The 21,693-nt window shown below is 43.0% G+C and overlaps 1 protein-coding gene across 1 annotated transcript in view; it reads right to left on the reverse strand.

The window, feature by feature from the left end:
- Positions 1–20,817, reverse strand: part of LOC311248313 (AP-1 complex subunit mu-1-like) — a gene marked incomplete at its 5' end in the record, with an annotated part of 54,715 nt that extends 33,898 nt beyond the window's left edge. Inside the window, 7 exon segments of the mRNA XM_084339217.1 lie at positions 12,051–12,176; positions 15,801–15,959; positions 16,854–16,885; positions 16,888–16,924; positions 17,370–17,401; positions 17,404–17,510; positions 20,687–20,817. Of these exon segments, the coding sequence (XP_084195343.1) occupies positions 12,051–12,176; positions 15,801–15,959; positions 16,854–16,885; positions 16,888–16,924; positions 17,370–17,401; positions 17,404–17,510; positions 20,687–20,817 (624 nt within the window).
- Between the last annotated feature and the right edge of the window lie 876 nt (positions 20,818–21,693).

The raw sequence follows: 21,693 nt of genomic DNA on the forward strand, positions 1-21,693 counted from the left end.
CGCCTCTGACAGCTCTGTAGTGGTGCAGAACCTATGATGAGTAATTGTTTATGTATAGAGAACTGTATAGTATGAGGCAGACCAGTGATTCCCACAAACAAAGCACGGAATGTTGATGTATTTCTTTGGAAGACCATGATATTACTGTTCCCCTGCAACTTGTTTACAAGATCCAATAATATGACACCAAATTATTTCTTGAAAACCAACACATGGCAACCGTTGTTTTGCACATAGCAACCGTTGTTTCTTCCAACATGGAGGGAAATGGGCGTTCTAAACATTCCAGAAAAGGCCTGAATGGAGAAGACCTGCCAGGAGTGCTAACAACATCTTATGAATGACTCCATCTACTCTGTGATGCCAGAATGGACAGATATCTTGCACAGAGAGGCCACTCCAAGCAGCCAACAAAAAGGAAGGCAGTCCATAATCAAGACAAAAGAGCAACAACTGTCAACAGACAGTATAATGTATCTCACGTATCACGTATCGTTACTTGGGACTGTCTGGAGATGTCAATAGCCCTAAATCTGAGTGCGTCATCTGCAGGGAAAAGTTATTTTATAGCTAACTTTGCAAATGCCAACTGATGCCAATAGTGCTGCCAAGTAAGTTGAAGAGGATCTCGAAAACAAAGCATCCCTTCAACAGAGAGCTGGCAGCAGGTTCAGGTGATTCCCTCTCACTCACTCACTCACTCACTCACTCACTCACTCACTCACTCACTCACTCACTCACTCACTCACTCACTCACTCACTCACTCACTCACTCACTCACTCACTCACTCACTCACTCACTCACTCACTCACTCAAGTTGTACGTTAACCCTTACAGCTACATTAACCCTTAAATACCCACCATAGACCATTTCTGTCTTTTTAGGGGGGGGGCAGGAGATCTTTAGAGGGAGATAGCAGGTCAACAGTAGATCTTTAGAGGGAGATAGCAGGTCAACAGTAGATCTTTAGAGGGAGATAGCAGGTCAACAGTAGATCTTTAGAGGGAGATAGCAGGTCAACAGTAGATCTTTAGAGTGAGATAGCAGGTCAGAAGTAGATGCCAGATAGAAGTGGTGACATCATCTGAAAGCTGGGAACCTGAAGATTAATTTGAGATGCAGCTCAGCACCGTGTGTCAAGTTTTCTAGTCATAAATCCGTAATAAACATTGTGTTTTGGTTAGATTTAGAATAATTTTAGTGTATAAGGGCTTGGCACACTATGATGGAAGTGTATGATGGCCATTCCCATGCTCAATTATGTCTTATCGATGACTGAAACGCAAAACCTCTTATCTGAACATTTCACTTTTTTTTTTAAACAAAAAAAACATGTTGTTTTCTTGTATAATGCAATTTCTTTAAGGATACCCAATACAATACACTGCTTTTAGGAGGTGCAGATAGGAGGTTTCTCATCGTCCAAAGTCAAATCAGAAAATCTGAAATTTTGCAGATAGGAGGTTTTGCGTTTCAGCCATCGTTATATTATGTCTCTTATCCAATTTCTGTAAGAATGTTCTGGAAATGTAATCAGAATCCCCCCGCAATATAGGACAGCCACACATCCTCTGAATCTCCTAGTTCTCTGTGGTTATAAGGTTTCACAAGGCTGTGATTATTTTAGGAAATGTTATGCAGTGAGGTCTCACTACAATAAAATGGCTAGTATGGGGACTAACATCATCACACATATGCAATTCCAAGACTGTTTAGGGACCCCAGTTTGCAGAAATACTCAAATACAACATTTTTGGAAAAGGAAAAAATAACACTTTATTTATACTACATGCAAAAAACTGCATGGTTGTTGCCCAAAACTGCATGGGATTAGCATAGAAGAGCATGTCTGTAAAGGGGAGACTCGTGGCTACCCATAGAACACATTTTCATTCAGATATCTTGAGGTCAGAGGTCAAGGGACCCCTTTGATGCCATGCCAGTATTTCCCCTTGCCAAAATGTACCCTAACTTTGGAGCATCATTTAGCCCCCTTCCCCCCCAACAAGCTAGCATGACACGGTTGATACCAATGGATTCCCAAGGTCATCTAGTGACATAGAAACCACTCTAGCTTTAGAACTGAGCTCCGCTACAGCCTCTGAAAGACAGTAATGCGGCCGAGACGCCCCGTGGGAGAGATTTAGGTTTCTCCATCAGCTAGTATCTTTGTAAACTGAATTCTACCCTAAAGTCATGAAAGATTAGGGCTGCATCTATTTTGTCCAGTATTAAACATTTGAAAAATATCCCTTTAAGATACATTTTGAACAGATAGAAAATGTGCGATTAAAATGTGATTAATCAAAATGAACTATGCACACAATCATGAGATTAATTTGCGATTAAATATTTTAATCGATTGACAGCCGTAGTCTTTAATTTGTGTAAGTGTAAGAGTGTAAGTCGTGGACAGTAATGGCTTGTTCTCTCTATCTCTCTCTCTCTCTGATTGATTGATTGATTGATTGAAAAGTTTATTAACAGATTGCAGAATGGGTACAGTACAGTACAGCTCAATACATACAATTGTTAAGGGGATGCAGACCAGAGAAAGACTTTCGTCTTGTTTACATCAGGGTCCCCCATTTTCAATTCATCATCTCTCTCTCTCTCTCTCTCTCTCTCTCTCTCTCTCTCTCTCTACGTAGAAGTGCTGCTTGTGATGTTCTTGACATTGCACTGTTTTCTCATCTATGTTTCTGTAATCTCTGACTCCACATCAACAAGCAACTCGTTAGTCACATCAACACACACTATTGTTCTTGCTGTAACGTCTCGCAAGCTGTGAGGTTTCTGTCCTTGCTCACTCACTCGTTCTGTTCCTTTAAACCACCTCGCTCTGTTTTCATTTGTTTCTGTTAATCATTCAATTCCCCCATTCACACGCTTCTTCCCAGTGACGTCGTCAGAGACGTCGTTGATTGGTTCTCTCCCGTCCGCACGCTTTTCAATCACATTCCCCAGCTGTCACTGCTTGTCAATCAATCAATCCCGTATTATTTATACCCCGTTTCTCCACTCTAGTTTTGTTGGATCGTTTTGATATTTCTCTGTTTGCATTCTCCGTTCCTGCTGCTGCTGCTGTTTGCTCTCTGTGCTTTACCTCCAGGATATTCCAAGAAGCCTTCCTCTTGGACACCTTTTCCCCGTGGCGACGCGCTCGCTCCGCTGCTGTTCCAGCACTCATTACGCACTACGTCTGGGTGAGTTTTTTACTGACTGTCTTGATCAAATTCCGTTTTCGTGTGTTTCTATAACACTGAAGATTACCACCTTTTTTATCAGACAGTCACTCACCCAGCGATCGCCTTTTTGTTGTTCTCACTGGGATAATACTTTTGGGACTTTACATCTCCCACTGTGTGTTGTTCACACCGAAGATATTATTCACATTGGATTGTTTTTTGGACTTCACTCTCAGTGTCTATTTTTGCACCGAAGATATTCACTTGGGATTGTGTTTTGGAACAGTGCTCACTGTGTGTATTTACACGAAGATATTCACTTGATAGTGTTTTGGAACTTTGCTCACTGTGTGTATTTGCACGAAGATTAGTTCACTTGGATAACTTTTGTATTTGGGTACAAGTCACCTCTCCTGTTCTCCTGCTCGTTCCACCTGCACCCTTGTTGACTCGCTCCCTCTCTCTCTCTCTCGGTCCCGCAACACTTCGGAGATTCTGCCGAGAGAGGTCTGCAGAGCGGCTCAGACGTCAGCATCTGCTACCCCCAACTACCACCACGGGAGAAGCTGCAGAGCAGCAGAACATTTTCCCCCTTGCTTGTGTACCTGTCTTGTTTGACTTGCCTATTCTGTGCTCATTAATTAGTCTCAATAAACAAGCCCTTGTTTTTGGCAACTCTGAATTCCTACTCTCTTGTGTCGTGCGTTTGGGGTCGGTGTCAAACCATAACACAAGCTCCTGTTCTGATTCATATAACTCTGCCTACATAAAGGAACTGTTGAGGTTGACTATATAACTGTAAAGATATATATTACACACTACATTATATATATTACATAACCAGAATCCCTTAGAGGGACACACACACACACACACACACACACACACACACACACACACACACACACAAACAATGTGGTGACGTCCTCGTTTCATAGCAATTGTGTTCCTTGAGGCCATAATGTTGTGATTTCACTGCTGACGTATGTGTGTTTCTAGGTTCTATAATGTCTCCGTAGGCCTATTCATTTCACACCAGGATATTATCAAACAAAGACGTGAGCGGATTGGACCCACGTCCGACCAGTGAAAAGACTTTTCTTTTTCTTTGTCTCGTCATGATGTCATTGTAACTGAGGGGGGGGGGGGGGGGGGGTCCATAACGGATTAAACCTGACCAAATGCATCTCGACTGTGGAAGGCACAGACGTCAGAGCGCTGACATCGAGCTCTCACACCAGGGATGGGCAAACCTTTACAGTGTGTTCAGATGCACCACAAAGACAATTACTGTGTGGCTTTACAGTTTGACAGTTGGACACACTGCTGTGATGAGTAGAGAAAAATAAAAATAAATGTGCAAGACAGAACAACCGGGAATTTAATTAACAATGGCGGGGGGGTGAGTGCACTCACAACTAGACCAAGCCACCCACCCTGATACAAACACAGCAATACTATGATGATGGGTTTTTTTTTTTTCTTTTTTTTGCACAAATCTCTCCAACATTCCAAACATCTCTTTCTACATCATCATATTCAATTTCCAGGATTTGTCTTTTTCTTTTAATGATGATGGGTTGTTTTAACGTTAAGATAGAAAGTTATGATTAGGGTTTGTGAGAGAATAGTCCCCTCCCCCCTCATACAATCCATGTTTCAACCCCATCCATTCAACTTTTGTCTCTCACCTTCAACCCCCCCCCCCCCCCCAGCCCCCCAAACCATGTCTCCCCCCTCCTCCTAATACAGAAAAGAAAGGGTGGGATATATTGCTGAACCTTGTTCATCCTCCTAATTTTTTATGGCTGAGAGGTTGTATTGATTCAAGTGTTGGTTCTGTGTAGGTCGCGGGCACGTACGTAATTCCTTTGGGTTTCGGTGATTCAGTGATTATCTGTGAAAGACTGTGATTGTGTGCGTGAATGTGGTCATGGGTTAGGCATATGGGAGATGCATGTATGGGTTCCGGATATTTTTCTTGAGTTTATATAAAAAATGGTTTGTAAACCGTTCCAGTTTATAGCATATGCATAAGCGTGGTCTCTTTTGAAAGATAACATTCTGAAGTTTCAGATACAATAAAGAAAGATCACTTTTAGTGCTAATGAAATAGAGTAACATAGGTCTGAACTTGAGTTGTAGAAAAACGTGTTACTCACGTTTTTCTGTAGTAGTTGCAGTAGTAGTGTCATATTGTTATTCAATATATAACAAGTGTTAAAAACACATGTGGAGGGGATCTTTAACCTGTTAAGCCCTATTTTCTGAAAATCCGCCTAAAAATACATACCTAAGTAAATGGAAAATTGCTCCACTTCTACAAGGTCCATTTGCATGTTCTTGGTATCTAGGGACATCTATGGATCTCATAGAATGTATTCCCAGTGTCAGAAATATTGTGTCTGTTACTAGGCTTGAGTAAATTGTGATTAAACAAAATTATGATTTTTCTTTGCATCTTTGACAGTGAATAACACCATGCTAAAAATGACAAAACATGAGCACTGAGCTCGTTCAGCACCTTCTTGAGATCATGTGTACAAAAAATCTAAGCAAATGAATAAAGGGAAGATGATTAAACAGAAGGTTTTGTAGATACAGTACTGAATTCTGCCATCCGGACACATGCCATTTGAAATATTATTATAGAATATAGAATACCAGGCCTATAGCCAACTCGCACATCTATGGATCGGGCCAAATCTCCTCTTTCAAATGGCAGAGTTCAATTTGGATTTAGTATCTCCAGGCGTGCAGGAATAACCGTGAATGCAATCTACTGTATGTACAGTTCCATTCTTATAATGGATATGGCTCCGTCATTTTGGATCGGATTGCAACAGGGATTGTTGCTAAATGTTCACAGAAGGTAGACACACTAACTGCGCTCCAATCTATGCCAATAAAGTTCAGTTTTGTGATAGAGAATCAAGAGAAATCATTTGGTTGCAGGAAGCTGGAATCGGCTGGGAAAGGTAGTTTTTCGAAATTTCAATGCTCATTGAGAGCTCTGGATGCCCTCTCCTCATATGACTATAATCTGCGACGTTTAGCTAATTTAAAATGGCGGATATTCACTCAATTATAAACACATTCCATAAACTTAAATCTCACTAATAACACTTTACCCTATTGGTAAACAAACGTATTGTTGAAAATATACACTATGACTGCTGTTTTGACAGGATTTTTACTCTTGGATACATTTGAAAAGAAAAATTAAACATTATGTCATACAGTCTAGAGCAGGGGTGTCAAACTCATTTTCACAGAGGGCCACATCAGCATTATGGTTGCCCTCAAAGGGCCAAAGACCGTATAAATGTTAATGTTTGTAAAATAAATGTAGCTACTCATTTACATATTGTTAAACATGTTGTTTCTGTATTTATTACTTATTCAAGTTATACATGTTGCATATGCATTTGCATAGATGTAAAAATATATGTTAGCTTATGTTATTTTAACAAATAATTTTAGTTTATCAGAACCCCATATTACTCCATTAATCAATGATCAAACCATTCAAGTAAATAACAAAGAAGAAGATCATCAAATACAAGCTATGACATTAAGTTTGTTCAAAACCTTTTTGTCACAGTCAAGAGGGGCAGAACTAACAACTGAGCTGCAAAGAACACGTGGGACAGATGTAGCAGATGTTACAAAAACAAATGGCTGCACACAATCTTGCAGAGGCCATACATCCAACTAATGGAAGATAGTTTAATTAACTTTAATTAACAGATTGCAGAATGGGTACAGTACAGTACAGCTCAATACACACAATTGTTAAGGCCAGTGCTTCTCAAACTTTTTCTGTCAGGCCCCCCTTTGGCGGACCAAAATATTTTGCCCCCCCCCTCGCCCCAACAAAATAGTCATGAAATGGGCCATGTTTAAATTTATTGAAATAACACCAATATCGTGACCTTTCAAATTGGCCCTATATTTTGTTTTCAGAGCTGTCATGGATGAAAAGCCAGCTTCACATAGATACTGTATGTGGTGCTGAATGGTATCAACACCTTAACTGCTGCATCATGAGATACTTGGTGGGCCATGAGATGAGATACTTGGTACTCAGCACCACACTCTAAACTAGCTCTCTAGGTGGTATCAGATGAGATTTCAAAGAGTTCTTCCAAGAGTTTGGATGGAGATGTGTCAGGAAGCTTTGTCTCAATGTTGTCTGTAAAGGTTTTTTTTATCCAGAGTAACTTGGTGATCCTTTTCTGTGTTTTATTAAATAATGATTTTCAGATTTTGAGAAAAGGTATTTTCATGGAGAACAGTGCAGCTGCAACAGATAGCACTTTAGTGATAATTTTCTGTAATAAAAAAAAAATTAAAAAAAATTAAATCTCAAGGCCCCCCCTGTCATGCCTCTGCGCCCCCCACTTTGAGAAACACTGGTTAAGGGGATGCAGACCAGAGAAAGACTTTCGACTTGTTTACATCAGGGTCCACCATTTTCAATTCGTAATGAAATTGCTATTATGTGTCTGCATGAACAGGGACGCGAGAAGTCCGCGGGGAGTGGGGGTGCTGAGATATCGATCGTTTTTGATATTTTTTTTTTTTTTATATATAATTTTTTTTTATATAAAATATATATATTATATAATTATACTTGTAGTTGTATTGTCTGCGAGACATCGCCACCACACAACACGTCAAAATGCTCGCTATCTGCAAACAGCTCCACTGTCTGTCACGTCATAACCAACACTCTCGTTCACTAGAGGATACTATGATGAATTGAAAATGGGGGACCCTGGTCCCTGATGTAAACAAGACGAAAGCCTTTCTCTGGTCTGCATCCCCTTAACAATTGTATGTATTGAGCTGTACTGTACTGTACCCATTCTGCAATCTGTTAATAAACTTTTCAATCAAACTTTTCAATCAAAACCGCTGCCCAACTCCGCGCTCTGAGCGTGCGACGGTGCGAGACAAGTAACCGTTCTGATGCACACATCACAGCCCAGCTTACCCCACCTGGCTGTTGCGCCCTCCCTCTGCAATTCGTTCCCCGCATACATGATCGCCGCCTCGCCGGCATGCAAAAGGTCTTCGATCACCCTCCCGGGGGCTCGGATAGTTCTGCTGGCTTGTTCATATATTCCTTTACTGCGAATTCAGCGTCCCAAAAGTTAACTATCCCAGGCAGGGCGCAGCCGCTGTGTCTATTTTTTTTACCAACGGATTTCCAGTTCCGCGTTGACGCTTCCAGGCCGCGTCTATTCAAATCCCAACCGGTTCATGCGTCAGCTACATGCTGTTAATAACACTGCATTATCGAGACAGCGCCCCTATGACGATCTGAATGAATTCCAAGAGTAGGGTAAATCTGCAGTGCCGTTCCGCTCTGTGACATGAGTAGCCTCGGTTACAAATTTGGAATAAAATCCAAAACAACCTTGCAGTTGCAGTTACACTCCCATCCAGCAGGGGGTGCTGCATCCCCTGCCGCACCCCCCCTTCTCGCGTCCTTGTGCGAAATAAGGGTTGTGCGAAATAACAAAATAAGGGTTGTCTCAGTTCACAACTATATTGGTCAAGTTTTGGGTGGGACTTGTTTGCTTCTTATTCCTGAGCTTCTCTCAGTGCCTCAGTGCCTCCGGTTGCAGGAATCCCCTCCCGCTCAAAGTGAAGCAGCACACAGCCATCTGTCGCTGATTTGAGAGGAGGTAACCTATTGTTTTCCGTATTCTAGCCAGGCCCAATGCACACCGGTAATGGCGATCATGATGGAACTACTGGATTATTCATTTTGGAGTACCTTCTGACAAAGGTAAGGTCTATTTTACAAAACCTAAAACATGCTTTTGTATTGATCGCAGCGTCGTATTTTACTGAACCTAAAACATGCTTTTTGGTAATGATCGCAGCGTCGTAAAACGACCCCCCCCCCCCCCTCCCCCCCCCCTTGATGACTTTGTGAAGAAACATCTATATGGTATAGCTTTGATTTGGAAATAATATAGGTTTCAGGTGAGCAACCCGAACGATTTGCGCATATGCACATAACACGTCATAACTCCCATTCCAGGAAATCAGCCTGGATTGGAGTGAAACGAGGCGATGTTTAGCATGGGATAGGGCACAAATGAAGGTATGTAGACATACACCGTTTTTTCCATGTTGGTGTATAAATAGTGCCTGTCAAATGAGCCATACTATTGTCTCCATAGCTATAATATAGAATATATGATAGCTCTGCAAACATCGTGAAAATTATCAACAACGCATGATGCCAGGGATTAAAGATGGAAAAACAACAATGAGTTGAGAGGTTAAAGAAAAACACCAACATACTTACTATCTTCTCCAGAATCCAACAAGAACATAGATAACAATTTCCTCTCTGTGAGTTAAGTAGAAAGCTATCCAGCTGCAACCTAGCCTAGCTCAGCACAAATTAATGGAAGCGGGTACGAACCACTAGCCTAGCTCTGGGAGAGGTATCTTTGGCCAACAGCTAGGCTAGCTGATCCGTATCCACTTCCATTAATTTGTGCTAAACTAGGCTAGCTTGCAGCCGGATAGCTTTCTACTGAACGCACAGAGGGAATTGTTATCTTTCTTCTTGTCTTACTGGAGAAGACGGTAAGCGCATTTCCCATAATGTTGGTGTGTTCCTTTAACAGTTGTCAAAAATGCTAAGAAGCTTCTATACAACGCATGAGATAATGCTTTCTGGGAGACAAGTGCCAAGAGGAGCTTCAGAATGTTGACCAAGGAGTCCAATTCAATTAATCTGCTGAACTCCTGATAAGATGTAGCAATACATAAAGCCATACTTGCACTGCCTTGTGTGTGTGTGTGTGTGTGTGTGTGTGTGTGTGTGTGTGTGTGTGTGTGTGTGTGTGTGTGTGTGTGTGTGTGTGTGTGTGTGTGTGTGTGTTTTGATGGGGGGTCATCAAAGCGAAGCAGGCTATTCTATGTCCTCGCTCCACAATGGTGGAATGAACTTCCCACCAGTCAGGACCTTTTTAATTAATTAAAACTACAAACTTCCATACTGTCTTTTATTATTATGCACTTTGCTACTAAGTAATCGACCATGCCTATACTACTACGCTAATCTGTCTATACTACTATGCACTCAAGACTGTAGCACTCAAGTTTAACACTGTTTGACGAACAATCTCACTCAGCTGCCAGAGTTGTACCCTTCCTGCTGATTTGTTGTACAAAACTTGTAATTCGCTTTGGATAAAAGTGTTCAGCTACATGACAGAATGTGTGTGTGTGTGTGTGTGTGTGTGTGTGTGTGTGTGTGTGTGTGTGTGTGTGTGTGTGTGTGTGTGTGTGTGTGTGTGTGTGTGCGTGCGTGCATGCGTGTGTGTGTGTGTGTGTGTGTGTGTGTGTGTGTGTGTGTGTGTGTGTGTGTGCATGTTTTTAAACTTTGAACCTGGGTGAGATTAAACACAACTTTCCACTTTGATTGGACAACCAACTTATCTTCTCACTTCTATTAAATTCTATTCCATTCCATTGTATACCGTTCTAGTCAGTCTGTAGACACGCCATCAGTTAGGCTTCAACAGAGTTGGATCTGAGTCCATCTAGACCCTAGATTCCAAGGCTATTGAAGACATTACTGGCCGGCGTGCTCCTTCACATCGTCACCTGATATCTCAGCTTGATACAGTACAAACCCTGCGCTCGACTTCAGTGAGTCCCAGTCCATTCATGTGACAATGTCGCCACCCAGTGGCAATATCAGTCACTTCTCACATGGGTACAGTGGTACTAGAGTGACCTCTTCAGGCTGAAAGGAGAACTACAGCTTGCTTCCTGTATGCCGATGGTGGGAAATCTCTCATCAGTGGAGAACGACTTGACCACCACTCTCCTGATTGTCAACTTCAATGCAAGACACGTCTCTGTCCAAATTATGTTTATCAGTAAGCTGCTTCAGTATAATGACTTTGACAATAGTTTAGTTGTAGGCAATATCAATATACTGAATACTGGAAAACCCCTCCCACCGCCTCTATGAGGAGCACGTTCAGGCATAGACTTATCCCCCCAGGACACACCACACACCCCCTCAGCCAGTCTTTTGTGCCAGTAGCCATCAGGCTCCACAACCGTGGGCACGGACTGCTGCCAACTGCTGCCACGGACTGCTGCCAACTGTTAGGGTTACTACTACTTGGACCATGTATACCGTCATCACTATTACTACTGTCTGATTAAATCCTGCCACTCACTACTGTTATCACTATTATCATTACTACTTGCACTTTATTCTATGTTCTATACTTATTACTACATGTAATGCTGCTATGACACTTGAATTTCCCCAAGAGGCTTAATAAAGGAACACTTGACACTTGACTGGAATATGCCAAGCTGTTATACTGTTTTCTGGGGGGTTTGATTGAGTAGACATCAAGGAAGAAATTATGGCAGAATTCATAATCACAATTATTTAGTTTGATTACACGATTACTTGTTGATTTGAGAAAATCATATGACGACGACTGAATCAGTTTGACCTTTCTTCTCGACCAAAGGCTGCCTTTCTGTCATCTTCTGGGGGGTGGGGGGTGGGGGGGGTGCACCGCTGTGAAGGAAGGCTGCGCTGCATTTACAACACACGGCTAAATGACAGCAACACGGCATGCGGCACAATAATCGGTTATCTTGTTTCGATGATGGTGGGAAGACAAAATCCTAATAGAAATTGAAACTGGATTAATCGCCCCAGTGCTAACAAACAGGCCTCTTTTACCCAGATGATAGCATCACAGATTCTACCTTTCACCCTAGTATGCAAAATACCACTGTCTGGACTGTGATTATGCAGGTTGAAGTGAGGTGGCGTGTTGTTTGCTGGTACCTGGATGCCGGAGGTGGTGAAGTAGGGGATCTCAAACTTCACGCTGATGGGGGGCTTGCCCTCCTTGTCCTCTGCCTCCACGCTGGGCAGGCCGAAGTGAGCTCTCATGAGATACTCCTTACCCCCCTGGGAGAGATCAATGGCTTTACATTAGACAGACAGACAGACCAGGGTATCTGCAGGTTTCAATTTAAGACTTTGTAAGACCTTTTTAATACCAAACTAAATGTATATACTAAATGTAATACCAAATTAAAATTAAACCAATTAAAATGATGGCGTGTTCCATACAAAGTCTCGCCAGATGCACCAAGCTCCCGTCCCGGTAGCCCCGCAAAAAAACAGCGACTTGAATACAAAAATATTTTATATATTTAATATTATTTAATCTCCCGACAGAAGTACCTTTTTTTTATCCACTTTTTCTCCTTATTTTTCTATTTTTCTCCCATCCCAATTTCGCCTCGCCAATTCTCCCCTCCCCTGTCTCGAACGTTGCTAGACTATGCCTCCCACTGGTCGGCTGCAGTGAGGACCAAGCCTTGCATCACGTGTTGTTCCCTCCGGTACACGAGGAGGCAGCCGTTGCATCTTTTCACCTGTACAGCGCGATCTCTCAGTGGCGAGGAGTAACGCGTGGGAGGCTCACGCTGCCCCCGTTACTTCCTGATTCTGCTGTACAGGCGCACCAACCGACCTGTAGGAGTCGCTGTCCACAACGTCCAATCCCCACCCACCAGCTTTCCCACCCCTAACACTGCCAATTGTGTTAGTATGAACGACCAGCCAAGCTGGTAGCAACGCCGAGAGCTGGGCTCGAACCCAGCATCTCCTGAGTTAGTGGCGAGCGCCTTGCCCACTGCGCCACTTAGCCGCCCCCCAGAAGTACTTTATTGAGGGAAATTCAGCACTACAGATCGCTCACAATAAACATTTAGGTACTCAAAAATCCAAAATAAGAATAAGAATAAAAATGCAGTCAAGGATATGCATTCTAAAATATGTATATACATTCTAAAATATACAGCAAAAAATATACAGTAATATACAGTAAAATGTATAGTAAAAATATTAATGTAAAATGTCCAGGAAGATAAGAGTTTATACTACGGAGTGCCCGACCTCTATAGAAAGACAATGGAGCGAGCTCCTGGAAAAGGCCTGGTTGGAGGGGGAGCAGGGTGGGATGTTGTTCTTGCTTGCCACCATGGGGCGTGCCTCTTCCCAGCACAGGGCTTTCTCTAAACAATGTTATAGGGGTGCAGCGCCACTCCAGTGCCACCAGGTGTTTAAAAGATATCAATTAATAAAAAAATAATTTGGCAGTGAAAACTTGGGGCCAGCTTAGTGATTGTCCTCTGTGTGTTCAACGTTAAACTATTGTGCAACCTTATACACTGTACTTTATAACTTTATAACTTATTTGGAACTTATGTTTGCTATTTTATTTAAATAACTTTTTAGGTTGCAGGAAATTACTGCAAATGGCTTTCTTTATTGCATTTCTTTTGCCTCACATCCCCCCTCCAAGATACAAGATACAAGATACTTTAATGCCACACAACGATGGTTGGTGGTAATTATTTGCGGTACAGTTTGTTAAAAGCACTGGGACATGAAACATCAGACATCAAACGCCCCCCTCCCATCTCCCAATCCCCACAATAAATACATATATACATAAATACATACAGGACAGTCACATGTAACAGTGTCAGTCAGTGACGGATGCTTGCCCGTCTGTGCAAAGGGGGGCGGGCCAGGGTGTTTAGTGTTCGGACTGCTGTGTGGAAAAAACTGTTTGTGAAGCATGTGTGTCTGGTTAGAATGGACCTGTAGCGACCTGAGGGCATGCGCTGGAATATGTGGTGTGCTGGGTGGGAGGGATCGTTGACTATTTTACCAGAGTGGGTGACTGTGCGTGACCCCCTAGTTGAGACTCCTGGGGAAAGCCCTGCAGCAGCCAGTCTCTGGTGAGTATTCTTCTTGATCTCCGCCCCTTCTCTTTTCTCCTAACTAATGCCTAATTCATCCTTGGATGTCAAAGTGGTTGCGAAGGTTGCACCGATCCTACCGAGTTCCCGCAAGCCTACTGGCACCGCCTACATGCAGGTGCCAATAATGTAACTGTGAGGTGACGTGGACAGCGCAGAGCTGTGATTGGCCACTGCCCTGGGCTGGGCCTGACGTACTTCCATATTTACCGTTTATCATCTCGGGAGCTCGGTCGGAGCGTTCCGTTATCAATGGTGATTAACCCTTTTCTCGCCAATGACGTGTTACCATGTCATTCCTCGCCATGCGTAATCTGCCAATGACGTTTTACAGCGTCTTTGAGATCAATATTTCAAATTTCTGTCATGGTATTCATATTTCACCCACGGATCCTTGACTGGTGCTGTAGATCTCCGCTCAACTCTCCAACGCTTCAATACCGCCACCTGGTGGCCGATCGGCGAGTTGCAACTGGATGTCGATAATTGTGACGCCGGTGTGTCTCCCTATTCTGTCCGGCCACTCGCTATCGCTTGCGGGATCCGTTGCCATAACTCAATAAACAACATTATTTGGACGTATATAGTATTATACAACCTGGAAATGGATCGCATAGATCAACATCCCATAATAGCAATCTTTTTGCTCCACGCTCATCACCCAACGCTACGAGGAGACTGGGGTGAGTTTCAGCCTGTTTGTTTACCATTTTCTATACAAACGGCTCTGATCTATATATCACCCATACTACATGAATGATTTAACGTCGGCCACGGACTTATAAACGACCCCCCCCCCCCTCCGGTCAACCGCGCATGATGAGTCATAACGTCTGGGACCTTGTACAGTTGAAATTTTTTATCTGGCGTCAATCGGTATCAAAATGCATTTGATGATCTAATATATGCATTTATGGCTATAACTCACGTTCTATGAAATACTGCAGAAAACGAAAAAACATATTTATACTCTAGACCGTATTTTTGTATGAATGTGTGAATGAAAAAGTAAAACGTTCCTACATCCTGAACGATAGCTAATCGATGTTGAATGGGCCATAGTAATGTCAATTTAGCAATACAATTTAAAAAGTTATAGCCCTGCAAAATAGGTGAACATCTCCATAGACAAATAGAGCTGGCAGACTGGATACAAGGATGGATATAAGCGTGGCAGAGAAAGGGTTAACTACATTACAAACACGGACCAAATTGAAGAAAGACTGGTCGAGGAAATCCCAAAATATAGCCATTTGTAAAACACAATGCAGCACGGCCACCTAGTGATTCGGTGGTGTACTGCAACCCACGTGTTGAACTGACTGTGGAAGTATGTCGGTCTAGCTCCCACACACGGAATCTCAGCCGATGTTGAAGCATATCTCGGCCTTAAGGGTTGAATTTGCATGTTTGTCTCACCCACCGGGCAGGACTTGATGGACCACACGATCTAGACCCACCGGGAAGGACTTGATGGACCACACGATCTAGACCCACCGGGAAGGACTTGATGGACCACACGATCTAGACCCACCGGGAAGGACTTGATGGACCACACGATCTAGACCCACCGGGAAGGACTTGATGGACCACACGATCTAGACCCACCGGGAAGGACTTGATGGACCACACAATCTAGACCCACCGGGAAGGACTTGATAGACCACACGATCTAGACCCACCGGGAAGGACTTGATGGACCACACGATCTAGACCCACCGGGAAGGACTTGATGGACCACACGATCTAGACCCACCGGGAAGGACTTGATGGACCACACGATCTCGCTGTTCTCAGGGATCCACTTCACGCTGCCCACCGTGGTCTTGAACTTGGGCGAGTCGGCGTCGGTCGGCACCGGGATGTGGATCTCTACGTTGTTCGCTGTCGAGCGCCTTTTGAACTGACTCTTAGCCTGATGTGGAGGGAGAGAGAGAGAGAGAGAGAGAGAGAGAGAGAGAGAGAGAGAGAGAGAGAGAGAGAGAGAGAGAGATAAGACAGACAGATAGCGATAGAGGCAAAGAGAGAGATACAGTGAGAGACAGAGAGAGACAGAGAAATCACAAATGAACAAATAACACTACAGTACGAACAAACAAAGCAAAAACAAATAAGAACATTCATCTGTTCAAAATGTATCTTAAAGGGATATTTCTTTTTAGTATTGCACCTATTATCAAATGTTTAATACTCTTGTCAACATGATGCAAAGCCCAATAGGGAATAGGCAACAACAGATGGCCAAACAGATGGCCATATTGACCTGCTAAATGTAACATTACTCAGTATATGAGTACTCACACAATGTAGTGTCCAACCTTTCACTTATAAAGGTTCACTAAAACATCCCCAGTTTTTTAAGCATTAAAAACCAAATTATGGACCCCAGTGCATTGCAACAACAGACACATTGTACTACAACAGATACACATTGGTAAGCTACATTTTCTAAAATAAAGTATTACTCAAAGATCATTCCCTGGATCCCTTATACTTCTAAAGCAAATCACACATGTAATAGTGTCCAAAATGAATGGAGAAAAATAAATGGTCACAAAGACATCCCCTTCTACTATGTGGAATCAAAACAGTGTCACAAATCCAACTGAATGTTAATCTCTTTTTCTCGAATAATTTTTTAAATGTGCATTATGCGTCAAAAACATTTGTGGCGTTAATACGCATTTATGTTACGGATTTACGTTAAGGTGTTATTAATGTTATTATTAAATATAGTGCCGCTTTAAAATCACACAATGGCAAGTAATGGACAGGATTCAGTTTGTAATACTCTAACCCAGTGACTCACCTTGATCATGTACTCAATCCTGCTATGGGAGTGTTTTCTATCACTGACTCGATCCAGATCAGAGGCTTCACCTGGGGACCACACACACACACACACACACACACACACACACACACACACACACACACACACACACACACACACACACACACACACACACACACACACACACACACACAAACACACACACTAGTTAGGATTGGGGATGTACTGTACTTTAAAAGTCGTGATTTGACGGTCCGGGCGGGACTTGTTTTGGGCATTAAAGGGGAATGCCTCCCATATCAAGAACTTACTATGTTCTTCCTGTGCCCCAGTCAGTCAGCACAACACAAAGCTAGAAATCAGAAAGAGAACCCTCCAGAACCCTCTGATCAGGGATGTAAAGTTTGGGGCTCCTCCATAGACAATGAATGGGCTCTGAATTTATAAGGCAATAACATTTTTGTGTGAGCTCTTAGGCAGTAAGACATGAGCTCAAAGTCCTCCTCAGGACTCTAAAAACGCTGGTACATACAGTGTGTTGAGGCGGTAAGACATGAGCTCAAACTCCCGTCAGGAGGGATGAAGGAGATGGTACGGTCGTTCTCGAAGCGAGACAGACGGACACACTGGTGGAACTTGACATCTTCCAACTCCACAGATTTACTCTTCCCCCTGGAGAAAGGAGAGAGAGAGAGAGAGAGAGAGAGAGAGAGAGAGAGAGAGAGAGAGAGAGAGAGAGAGAGAGAGAGAGAGAGAGAGAGAGAGAGAGAGAGAGAGAGAGGAGAGAGCGAGAAGGCAGAGAGAGAGAAGGCAGAGAGAGGAGAGAGAATGCAGAGAGAGGGAGATAAGGAGGGATACAGAGAGATAGAGTTGATAAGACACATGTAAAAATAAGTACAAAAGAACAACAGTGGTTTCAAGCTTATATGATATAAAGGTTAACTAGGGGTTCAAAGACAGGTTAACTAGTGCGTTGATATAAAGGTTAACTAGAGGGTTGGTATAAAGGTTAACTAAAGGGTTGGTATAAAGGTTAACTAAAGGGTTGGTATAAAGGTTAACTAGAGGGTTGGTATAAAGGTTAACTAGCGGGTTCAAAGACAGGTTAACTAGTGCGTTGATATAAAGGTTAACTAGTGCGTTGATATAAAGGTTAACTAGTGCGTTGATATAAAGGTTAACTAGTGCGTTGATATAAAGGTTACTAAAGGGTTGGTATAAAGGTTAACTAAAGGGTTGGTATAAAGGTTAACTAAAGGGTTGGTATAAAGGTTAACTAAAGGGTTGGTATAAAGGTTAACTAGAGGGTTGGTATAAAGGTTAACTAGAGGGTTGGTATAAAGGTTAACTAGAGGGTTGATATAAAGGTTAACTAGAGGGTTGGTATAAAGTTAACTAAAGGGTTTGTATAAAGGTTAACTAAAGGGTTGGTATAAAGGTTAATTAGAGGGTTGATATAAAGGTTAACTAAAGGGTTGGTATAAAGGTTAACTAGCAGGTTATCCTCGACTAAAGAAATTCTTAATTGACTAATAGTCAGAGGATTTTGTTGACCAATCAATTAGTTGATTTAATTGACAAATCATGCAGAAGGAGACCTCTTTACGTCTAGTACACACTAGCCGTGTTCGCATCCAAGTATTTGAATGCGCACAAGTATCACAGGAAATGGATGGAAATGGCAGAATTCTATTACATTTCCTCAATATCGAAAAAGAAAAAAGTTAATCAATTAGCTGTGCTTTTTTGAGCCAGGAACACTGCCTACCTAATGTGCTGCCCAATTTGTAAAAAATCATAATAAGAATATTATGTTGGGTGAGGGGTAGCCAGACAAGGACGGAAATAATATTAAGATATTTGGTGATTGCCACACCCACAAATCACAGCATGCTCAATACAAGAGGAGAAGAAGGAGTACATTTCTACATAATACTTGAGATTTGTCCTTTGCATTTAACCCATCCCAAGTATTTAGGAGCAGTGGGCCACAGTTCAGCGCCCAGGGACCAGCTCCAGTTCTCCAGTTATGTACCCAGCATGCATGTCTCCATGGTGTGGGAGGAAACCAGAGTACCTGATAGACCTCAGACTTGAACCTGTTGACATGATCGTATCCGATAGACCTCACACTTGAACCTGACATGACCGTATCTGATAGACCTCACACTACACCAATTCCAATCTGGCTTCAGAACGTCCCACTCCACTGACACATGCCTCCTCTATTTGAACGCCACATCAAACAAGAGGTGGACGCGGGCAAATACTGCGGCATGGTCATGCTGGACCTACAAAAGGCCTTAGACACTGTCATATGGACAAGCTAGGACACTAAAAGCAATTGGTTTTGATAGCTTATCAGTGAGCTGGATGCAATCCTACCTGGAGGGAGAGAACAGATGGTAGAGGTAAACGGTACTCTATCCCCCCCCTCACAGTGAGCTGTGGTGTTCCACAAGGAAGCATACTAGGACCGCTACTCTCTAATTTATGCAAATGACATGTCGTCAGCCTGTGACTGCAACTTGTTCCTGTTTGCGGACGACTCAGCCCTGCTGGTCTCTGACAAGAACAAGTTGCAGGTTGAAAAACCCTCAGCTCAGGAACTAGGCAAAATCTGCATATGGCTCGCTGATAACAAACTATCATTACACATGGGCAAAACAGAGTCCATTCTCTGCGGTTCAAATAACAACCTCAACAAGACCGACGGCTTCTCAGTTACAGTGGGTGACAATATTGTCACAAGGAAAGACGAAATTACCTACCTGGGTTCCATCCTAGAGGCAAATCTTTCCTGTGACAAAATGGCATCCAATGTAATAAAAAAAGTCAACCAACGAACTAGATTCCTGTACCGGATCTCCTCTCTGGTAAACAAGAATACCCTGAAGACTCTGGCAGGAGCACTCATTCAAGGGTACTATGACTATGCGTGCACCTCATGGTACCAAAGCACCTCAAAGGCGCTTAAAACAAAATTACAAACATCACAAAACAAACTGGTCAGACTACTACTTGACCTGAACCCCAGAACCCACCTCACCCCTGCCCACTTTGACAACCTAGGATGGCTTAGAGTAGACGACAGAGTACAGCAACTTGCAATGGGCCTGGTCTACAAGATACACTATACGACCGGGGTGCCCATGTACATGTCAAAATACTTCCCAAAGGTCAGTGAATACCACAACCACTACACCAGAGGAAGCTCAACAAATCATGTTAAACCCAGATTCGGCTCAAACAAGGGACTTAACACGTTTCGCAATTATGCCACAACAATGTGGAATGCCCTACCCAAAAGCTGTAAAGGAATGTGAATCCCTGCCCACATTCAAAACCGCTCTTAAAGAGCACCTACGGGAGGCTGCAATTCGAAACTGGCCACCGTAAATGCCCAAACCCCCCACTCCTAATAGACAGTCTCCTCCCCACCGCATGTATATATTCCCTCCCCGCCCGTATGTATATTTCTCTCCCACCCACCCACCCCCCCTAATGTACAGTCCCCTCCCCATCATATGTATATACTCTGTCAGGATCTAGGGGTAACAGTACTGTATATTGGAATACCGTTTATGTCACAAATGTATCAGTACTAAATACCTATATGTCCCTATGCCATAAATGTCATGTATGTTGTGTATGTCACAAATGTCTATATGAATTGAAAATGGGGGACCCTGATGGAAACAAGACAAACGTCTTTCTCAGGTCTGCATCCCCTTAACAATTGTATGTATTGAGCCGTACTGTATTGTACCCATTCTGCAATCTGTTAAATAAAGTTTTCATTCATTCATTCATTCACACATGAACATCCTCTATGGTAGTAAAGCTACTCACGCCCGGTGTTCTCAAACAGAACCTTGTCGTTGAGACCCAGCCTCAGCTCTGGCATGCCTGACAGGAACACACGCATCTTAATGGAGCCAACGATCTCACTGCGCAGCACATTGCCATTCGCGCTCACCTGAAGTAGGGAAGGAAAGAGAGAGAGAGAGAGAGAGAGAGAGAGAGAGAGAGAGAGAGAGAGAGAGAGAGAGAGAGAGAGGAGAGAGAGAGAGAGAGAGAGAGAGAGAGAGAGAGAGAGAATTTTTGGCAAAAGATTATGAAAAAAGAAGGGCACATAGATAGATAATAGTCAGCCATTGAAAAACCCATACCAGGCGACCACTAGTTCATAGTGTCATAGTCACTAGGCTTGGGCTACCTCCTCAAACCAAGCTGGTTCTGCCAAGTAGGGCTGGTCTGTGACATCTGATAATAGCATAATAGCATTCTGATGACAACAGCACTAAGGGTAGGATAATTTTACTGAATTTACTAACTTTAGGAATTGTGTTCTGTAAATCTTAATCATAACTAGTTTCACCCCAGCTGACTAGAGCCTGGAGGTGTGGCCATCTGCATGGGCCTTTTGTGGCAGGTGTCAGACCACAGTAATTAGTGATAGTGATTTAAAGGCTTGCTGGGTAAGCGTCAGTGAAGCATCGCGAATGAAGAGGGACAAAGGAGTTTTCCTACAGAATCCAAGTGCTAAGTAGACCATTCTTGAATAATTATGCTTTACCTCCCTCTTTCACATTACTCTCTTCCCACCCCCCTCACCTGAGAAACTCACCTTTCCTCCTGCTACTCACACTATCCCCTTTAACAATGTGTTTCCTACCCATCCCAACATCTCTTCCACCAGGCCAGCTTCAAGCCACCCTCGCCAATTTGGGAGCAACCCTGCAAACCTCTCCTACCCCCCCTCCCCAGCCACAAATATACCTATCACTATACATGGAGGCTTATGGAATTGTCAATCAGCTGTCAGGAAAGCTGACTTCATTACTGCCTATGC

The sequence above is a fragment of the Notolepis coatsorum genome (assembly GCF_963971535.1).
Source record: "Notolepis coatsorum genome assembly, contig: SCAFFOLD_547, whole genome shotgun sequence".
In the NCBI taxonomy this organism is placed as follows: Eukaryota; Metazoa; Chordata; class Actinopteri; order Aulopiformes; family Paralepididae; genus Notolepis; species Notolepis coatsorum.